This window comes from Nicotiana sylvestris, chromosome 7 (genome assembly GCF_000393655.2).
Source record: "Nicotiana sylvestris chromosome 7, ASM39365v2, whole genome shotgun sequence".
Classification (NCBI taxonomy): Eukaryota; Viridiplantae; Streptophyta; class Magnoliopsida; order Solanales; family Solanaceae; genus Nicotiana; species Nicotiana sylvestris.
In genome coordinates this window covers 17,508,652-17,518,091 of record NC_091063.1, presented here as the reverse complement: position 1 = coordinate 17,518,091, position 9,440 = coordinate 17,508,652, and the positions used below count along the sequence as shown (strand labels likewise).

Genomic DNA, 9,440 nt, shown 5'->3' with positions numbered 1-9,440 from the left:
GGAAATACTAATAAGTGCTCATTTTACTTTACCAAAACAGTTGCGGCAATTTCTTAAGTTAAAATTAAAACAAGAAATAACCAATAATGTACCAAAAATAATTACACAATCCCCAAAATAATAGTCTACTAATGTGTGTGCCAAGACCCGGTATCACAAGTAATGGGCAACTAGTAGAATATACAAAAGAATAAATCTATCCTACTGTCCGAAATAGAATAGACAGCAAAAGTAAAGGAAGACTCCATCAAGCTGCTGAGCGGCACAGGAAGGGAACAGCTCATCGTGGAAGTCTCGGACTATGAATCAAAGGCGCGCACCAGACTGATAGACAGATGTACCTGCCTCAGATCCTGTACAATTAAGTACAAAAGTATAGTATGAGTACATAAACAATATGTACCCCGTAAGTATCCCGTCTAATCTCAAAGAAGCAGAGACGAGAGGCCGACTTGACACCTACTAGGGTCAAATGATATAATAAAGTGTCATGCTAAGCATGGGAGTCACAAATAATCAACAGTTTGTAGCAAGAGGTAATAAGTCATGTTCTTAACAATATTACAGTTAGCCATTTACATTTCAAATCTTTAGCAAAACAAGTCATGGATAAGATTTCACATAGATATCATGTGCACATTATGCCGAGGTCGACGACCCGATCCAACAGGAAATAAACTGTGCACTGCCAAAGAGTCGAATGGCGCGAACTATAGATGCATCTATTTCAACCGAGGCGATCGGCCTGATCCACAAATATCAATTAATATTAAGAAAACACATGAAGGAGCATTTATATTCAAATAAATTCATACAAGGGTTCAACAAGTATATACGTTCGCTTATATTCCTTTCCGAGTCTCTAGCATATCCTAAGTGATCACATTAGCAAGAAAATATAGACACACAGATATAGCATGATACGGGTCCTAGACTACCCGGATAATTACATAATAGTAGTTACGCACGGACTCTCATCACCTAGTGCGTACGTAGCCCCCACATTTAGTAGCAAATTATTCAAGTATTACACCTATGGGGACAATTCTCTCTTACAAGGTTAGAAAGGAGACTTACCTCGTTCCAAAGTATTCTTCCAATACCAAGAACGAGCCCAAACTCTCAATTTGGAGCCAAACGATCCAAAACTAGTTAAATGGGGTAGGAACTAGTTAATATAAGTGTCACACCCCTTTTTTAAACAAACTCCACTAAACCCTCTTAAATTAATAAAAAAAAGATTTAGTAAAGCTTGAAAAGGTTTTTCAATTTTGAAAGTGACAAAACTTTGTGTTCGAAAGGAAATATCTCAGAGTTGCCACCTGACATTGATTTCGGTGTGCCAGACCACCGTTTTTTTTAAAAAAAAAATGTTTTTTTCCTTTAAAATACTTTAGGTTCCAAAACTAAATCTGCACCATAGATTTGGGTAAGGGGGGTCATTTGACTCGGGGAGAAGGTGTTAGGCACTCCCCGAACCCCGTAACTAGCACGGTTGCGTACTCGATCAAGTTGGCTTTTAAAATCAGATTGAGCTAAAACAAACACAAAAAAAAACACAAAAGGCTCGAGGTCATTCCCACCTAATAAAAGAAAGATAAATACAAAAGTGAAATAGAAATAAAAGTACTACGAGTTCGCTTTCGGCCTCCAGTTACAGAATACTACGGGGTATTCCCCAAAATAAAATATGTACAAATCCTTTGGGGCATTCCCCGGATAAATTTAACTAAGGGAATGACCTCTCACCTCGAAACCAACACAAATCCTAAAGCTTGCCTACCTAAATGATGACGGCCTAACATGCTCCTAGCGCGCAATATAATAAAAGCAAAACAAATAAAAACTAAATATATAAAGTTAAGTTCATGTTCATTCCCTTTTTAACTTTTCGTTTTTTATTAGACTGAGCCCGACACCTAAAGCATGGAGACAAATCAATCGTTAATGGGCTTCGGTCTTTCCATACTCCCACGGCCCAACAATTATCCAAACAATTTCATATCCAACAACCAATCAGTGAAATAACAAATAACATCCAATGCTCATGGAGAGGAAAAATACAGTAAAGAAAATGAATTGAAGCATGACAAGAACAACCATGTCCACCTCACCATCCCTTTGGAGACCAAATAATTGCATACTTCCCTTTCTTTACAAACAATTACCCGTTACCAATAAAATCACATAAGCACATGTTTACCCATTTAATAACTATTCTAATTCTCACTGTAAACTCAAAAATGCATTCGACACCGGAAAACAACGCCCTTTTTCATTGCATAAGAAAACAATCATACAGTAAATACCCAATGCCCACTACATCAAGCCTGTTATTATGAAAAGTTCATGTACACTAGCACACATTTGAGCAAATAAACTGAATAATTATGCAAACTGTTGATGCGGACACAAACTACAGTTCTGGTAATCAAACACTTAACATGCCAAGATTGACCATGATGAAAGTAAACTAATCCAAACTTAGTTTGCAACACAGGAGATTAAGCGCAATCAGCAGTCTAATACCAGTTGATTAATGCCATACCTTTCTCTAAAATGCACACTATTTGATTTACTAACTCATGATCGAACTGACTATATGGGAAAACAACTCACAAATCCAAGTGAACTGAACTATTCTGTCTAGTCATGGAAACAACAGAGAAATTCTAGTTCAACACATATGAGAAAGTGTGATTCCGTTTCAGATATGGATAACTAGAAGGCATGGTTTTATTTGTAAACATGTTTCAAAGAGTATGAAAATCCAAACTCGAAACTCCAAACCTTAAACAGAGATGAAGTCAAAGAACATACTACTCTAATGGCTGAAGGCCTTCGACTACTTAATCATAAGCAAAAACAATGACAAATCAACTTTCCGCTCGACACAATGAATACACAGTTTCATCGCGATTGGTTCTAATACTTCAAATATCAATCTGACTGAACCAAACAGGGATACGAACAGTTCATGCTCATTTATCATCTAGGAGGTTTCACCGGAAAAATTCAACGCACATACAATCGACACAGAACGTAGACTCGAATAAGAGGGAAGTTAAACACAATCTTCGAAATCACTGCTTATTTAATCCTTTTTTAATGACTCCTTTACACTTCAATCCATTCCAAACAAATTCAAATAAATAAGAGGGACGCGGGAATGAACCTGTAAAGTTGAACTCCTCTTTAAGTAACAATATATGATTCAACAGAAGCTCGGCTTCAATTCCCAGAATTCTAACGTAGAAACAAGCAAATGAATCGGACAGGAGCTCGGACGGAACTTTAGATTGGCGACTGATATCGAACCTCGAACCGCAGCTAAACTCCATTTCGAACAAGAACCAGAAGAAGAAACTGACTCTTTTTTTTTGTATTTTTCTGACTTTGATGTAAAATCCGAATCAGAAGAAAATAATTTTTGTTCTTTTTTTATATATGAAAAACGAAACAAAACAGAATCAAAGAACACTAAAAGAAAACTCTAATTTTACAATGAATTGAAATTTACGGAACAACCAAAAATCCGAAAAACCCTAGCTCTTTTTGTCAAAAAATTCTCCAAATGTTTCTCCCCTTTTTCTGTCCGAAAAACATCAAATATATAGCTCTCTCTCGAAGCTTCCTCCTCCTTCTTCTCCAAGAAAGCATGTGGGACCACCAGATAAAATCCGAAAATCCCTTTCTCAAATAAAAATAGGAAAAATTGAGATTTTTGGACAAAATTTCATCCAACGATTCCCATTCTTCCCAGATTTATTCAAGGGTCCGGATTTTTTGTTTAAACGAAAGAAATAGAAGAAGAAATCCGCGTGAATCGGATTGAAATGATGAGATTCGTTGGGATTTTGCTATGTGGAAGATGAAACGAAGGGAAGGGGGGACCATAAGGGACCAGTGCTTACGTGGAGTGCCGGATTTTGGTTGATTTCTGGCGGGTTTAGGGTGGCTGGGACGCGGCAAAGATGGAGATGGGGGTTGGGTGCGGCTGAAGTTGTATTTTTAGGTTTAGGGTTAGATTTAGGAATTATTAGGTTTTTATGTTATGGTGGGGAGGAATAGGGGCGATTGGATCTAGGGGTTTGGATGGCTGAGATTGAAGGGAAAATGGGGCGGGTAGATGGGTTAATCTGGTTTGGGCTTAGGGCGTGGGTCAGGGTTATATGATTTTGGGCTTCTTTTTGCCCGAAATTGGGCCAAAAAAAATTTGGGACTTTTAACTCTTTTAAACCATAAATAGATAAAACTTGATCCTTTCTTTTAAAATGATTTAAAATTAATTATGAATAATTAAAGTAAAATATGTCATAATATACATATATATATATATATATATTATATATCATTTTTATATAAATTATTATATTCAAAAATAAAAGTGAAAAATCATGGTAAAAACAAAAGATATGGCTATAAAATATTAATAACCTAATAAATATTCTAAATATACTAGGACTATTAGAGGTGATTCGAATGCGTGGGTCAAAAATTACATGTCTACAGCTGCCCCTCTTTGACAGGAAACACAAAGTGTTTTCAGACAAAGAACAACAAGACATGTTTTTTACCCGACCCTTATTTAGAGAGACAAAAACTAAAACAAAAGAGAATGTGACCGAGCCCTGGTATCTGAGTTGCCTACATATCCTTGGTTATAAAGGAATCAGGCCACGTGTAGTTCACAAGTGAGAAGGATGATGGAGTACCGAGGTGGAGAGTCGAGTGAAGTGTCGTCGAGGTTCCGGTCCGCGGTTCCTGCCATTACATCAAAATAAAAGGAAAAATTACAGCAAAAGTAAAAGGAAAATACAAGATCCTATCTACTTCTTGTCTTGAATCCTCCGTGAATCTCTACTTGATCTTCAATATGCAACTGAAAAATGGACCATGTTCTTCAGGCGGGTTCCTGATGCTTCTTGAATTTGCGAATTGAAGTAACTCTGAAATGAATTCCCTCGTTCTCTAGGTGGGCGCCTACCAATAGCTTGACTTTGGTATAAAATGAGCTCCCTCGTTCTCCAGGTGGGTGCCTGATTTTCAAAACTTGAATTGTATTCCCTCGTTATCCAGGTGGGAGCCTGATTACTAAAACTTGAAACTGTATTCCCTCGTTATCCAGGTGGGCGCCTGATTGCTACAAAACAGTCAAAACAAAAGAAATTTTTCTACCCCAGTTTAGGATCTGGGCATATTTGTGAGTGCTAATCGGATCATGTTACCTACAGAGCTCTAAGAATTTAAAAGCTAAATCCCATTATCCAGGAGGGTCCTGAAAACTTTTTAAAATTAAATCTCATTATCCAGGAGGGTCCTGAGAACTCTTAAAATTAACTCTCATTATCCAGGAGGGTCCTGAAAATTTAAAAACTAAATCTCATTATCCAGGAGGGTCCTGAAAATTTAAAAGTTAAATCCCATTATCCAGGAGGGTCCTGAAAATTTAAAAACTAAATCCCATTATCCAGGAGGATCCTAAAAACTTTTTAAAATTAAATCCTATTATCCATGAGGGTACTGAGAACTTTTAAAATTAATTTCCATTATCCAGAAGGGTCCTGAAAATTTAAAAACTAAATCCCATTATCCAGGAGGGTCCTAAAATTTTAAAAACTAAATCTCATTATCCATGAGGGTCCTGAAAACTTTTTTAAAATGAAATCTCATTATCCAGGAGGGTCCTGAGAACTTTTAAAATTAACTCCCATTATCCAGGAGGGTCCTGAAAATTTAAAAACTAAATCCATTATCCATGAGGGTCCTGAGAACTTTTAAAATTAAATCACATTATCCAGGAGGGTCCTGAGAGCTTTTAAAATTAAATCTCATTATCCATGAGGGTCCTGAAATCTTTTAAAATTAAATCTCATTATCCAGGAGGGTCCTGAGAACTTTTAAAATTAAATTACATTATTTAGGAGGGTCCTGAAAATTTAAAAACTAAATCCCATTATCCAGGAGGGTCCTGAAAATTTTAAATTAAATCCCATTATCCAGGAGGGTCCTGAGAACTTTTAATGAACTTACCTGAGTCATGCTCTCATCTTGGAGGATTCTGAACAGAATTTCTTGCTCTCTGAACCATGCTTTTCCATGGGAGGTCCCTGTGGATTAAAAATATTTCTTGCCCCTGTTTCAGAAAAATCTTGTTAGTTTGAAAACGTGGTGGTTAGTTTGTGGCATCATTGCTGAGCATCTGCTTTCGCCACTGTCATGCTTCATTCTGATTAGCTGTTTCGGGTTAGCAAGGAGTTGTTTGACCTTTTGATTGGAACTGGACCATAAAACCTCTGTATGACCTAAGTCTCTCACACTCACTTGTTGCATTGTGTTTTCATTTGAAAGTTGATGAATCCTTGTATTTTCTCAAAATTCAAGACTCACTTGATTGCCTGAACCTCAGTTATCACCATACTACTTATTCTAAATCAAGTCAACTGCCTAGCCGGACTCCGCTTTGTGCAATTTAGAAGCTGGTAGTAGGCTTTGAAATCCTTTCATGCTTGTTCAACAAGGGCTAACTTGAAAGAGACTCATAAAGATAGACGCAAAGAGCAAAGTGAAATGATTTTTGACAAAAGGAACAAAGGAAAATTTTGAACAAAGATGACGATATGAAGAAGTATGAGAAAAAGAAGACTTATCTGAGGGAAGCAACCAACTCCAATAATCATGACATGCAATTTAGACTGACCAGCCTAATTCGTCCAACCAATCATATTTTCAGTTCATGTCATGTCTTCATACTTCAAAACCGGGCTTTTACTGATCCAATTTCTCTGTAAAGTCATGAGCCTCATTCAACTTGTAGTGCCCTGAAGGGTTTTCACCTACAAACCTCTCTCATTTGTTCATCTTTCAACTCAACATCGCCTTATAGTGACCGCGAGGGTTTTCACCAATAAGACTCTCATTTTAAATTTTCTCTCTTGCGCCCCTGAACAAAGTTTTACCCAAGATGTAAATCATACCTCTATCTCGCTTGACCTGGCATCCTCAAAGATTGATCGGAAGGTCTTTCTTTTGGACCATGATGTAGGCTTTTGGACAGGGTTAGAAAGAAAGGGTAGCATGAAGGCTCAAACTGACTTAAGATGAAAAGGGATCAAAATTACAACTTTTGGAATCAAATCTTTTCAAAACCAAAACTTTTGCCCAAGTTTCTTTGGGTCCGAGGAGTTTTAATTTTTATTTTGATGGGACCGAACCGTGAGGCTGCCTACGTATCCTTAAAAGGAATCAGGTCGAACGTAGTTCAAAAGGACGTTGTTTGTTTTTGTTTCTTTTTTTATTTTCTTTTTTCTTTTTTTTTTCTTCTTTCTTTCTTTTCCTTTTTTTTCTTTTCTCTTTTTTTTCTTTCTTTCTTTCTTTTTCCTTTTTTTTTCTTTTTTTCTTTTTCTTTCTTTTTCACTCTTCTTATTTTTCATTCATTCATTCATTTTTTTCGTTCTCTAGTTCTGTTACTGATTCCAAAAGAGGGGTATGAAAGAAAATAAATAAAGCTCAAAAGGGGTAACAAAGGATGAAAGTGTTTGGGTAGCGGAACAAAATGCCCTCGTCATTTAAACTTTGAACATGCCAAGTACAAAATACAACTGAAGGTAAGCAAAGGTATCATACATAGTACCTCTTAACTGCATCAGAATTGATAGTCATATCTACACATTTGCCTTCTATGTCTGTTAAATACAAAGCACCATTAGGCAACACTCTTGTCACAACGAATGGCCCCTGCCAGTTTGGGGCGAACTTGCCTTTGGCTTCCACCTGATGAGGAAGGATGCGTTTTAATACCATCTGGCCCACTTCAAATTTTCAAGGACGCGCATTTTTGTTGTATGCTCTTGCCATTCTCTTCTGATACAATTGACCATGACATACTGCAACCAATCTTTTCTCATCAATCAAACTCAACTGCTCTAGCCGAGTTTTGACCCACTCATCATCATCAATTTCAGCTTCTACAATGATCCGAATGGATGGAATCTCAACTTCTGCAGGTATAACTGCCTCAGTTCCATATACCAGCAGATAAGGAGTTGCACCTACTGAAGTGCAAACAGTAGTGCGATAACCCAGTAAGGCAAAAGGCAACTTTTCATGCCACTGCCTAGAACCTTGAACCATCTTACGAAGTATCTTCTTTATGTTCTTGTTAGCAACCTCAACAACTCCATTTGCCTTGGGGCGATACGGGGTGGAGTTCCAATGCATGATCTTGAACTGTTGGCATACCTCTTTCATCAAATGACTGTTGAGATTAGCAACATTGTTTGTGATGATCACCTTGGGAATTCCAAACCGACAAATGATATTTGAATGAACAAAATCCACTACTGCCTTCTTGGTCACGGACTTGAAAGTTACAGCTTCGACCCACTTGGTAAAGTAATCAATGGCCACCAGAATAAACCTATGCCTGTTTGATGCTGCCGGCTCAATTGGTCCAATAACATCCATGCCCCAAGCAACAAAGGTCCAAGGTGCAGACATTGAGTGTAACTCAGATGGGGGAGAATGAATCAAATCACCATGTACCTGGCATTGATGACACTTGCGAACAAAACTAATACAATCTCGTTCCATGGTAAGCCAATAATAACCTGCTCGAAGTATCTTCTTTGCCAAGACATACCCGTTCATATGCGGCCTGTAAACTCCAGAATGCACTTCGGCCATGATAGTTGAAGCTTCTTTAGCATCTATACACCTCAGCAGTCCTAAATCCGGAGTACTCTTGTACAAGATTCCTCCACTTAAGAAAAATCCACTAGCCAGACGTCGAATGGTTCTCTTTTGGTCATCTGTAGCATGTACTGGATATACCCCTAACCTGATGTATTCCTTGATATCGTGGAACCAAGGCTTGCCATCGATTTCCTCTTCCACCACATTACAATAAGCATGTTGATCATGAACTTGGATATACACGGGGTCGACATAAGCCTTGTCTGGATGATGTAACATTGACGCCAGAGTAGCCAAGGCATCAGCAATCTCATTATGAATCCTGGGAATATGTCTAAATTCAACCGACCTGAATCGTTGACAAAGATCATGCAGGCATTGTCGGTACAGTATGAGTTTCAAATCTCGAGTCTCCCATTCTCCTTGAATCTGGTGAACCAACAAATCTGAATCTCCCAGAACAAGTATTTCCTGGACTCCCATGTCTATAGCTAACCTCAAACACAGAATGCATGCTACGTACTCAGCCATGTTGTTGGTGCAATGAAATCGAAGCTAGGCTGTTACAGGGTAGTGTTCCCCTGTTTCAGATATAAGTACAGCCCCTATTCCGACACCCTTCATGTTAGCAGCTCCATCAAAGAAGAGTTTCCAACCTGGCTTTTCATCAGGGCCAACCTCCTCAACATACATGACCTCTTCGTCAAGAAAATAAGTCTTCAGTGGCTCATATTCATCATCCACCG

General features: G+C 37.9%; 1 protein-coding gene across 1 annotated transcript; it reads right to left on the bottom strand.

Moving 5' to 3' along the window:
* Positions 1-7,821: 7,821 nt before the first annotated feature.
* Positions 7,822-9,177, bottom strand: LOC138872794 (uncharacterized). Its single transcript, XM_070151210.1, has 2 exons — positions 8,610-9,177; positions 7,822-8,051 (listed from the first exon to the last, which is right to left on the bottom strand). The coding sequence occupies exons 1-2, from the start codon at positions 9,175-9,177 to the stop codon at positions 7,822-7,824; spliced, it is 798 nt and encodes a 265-aa protein (XP_070007311.1).
* Between the last annotated feature and the right edge of the window lie 263 nt (positions 9,178-9,440).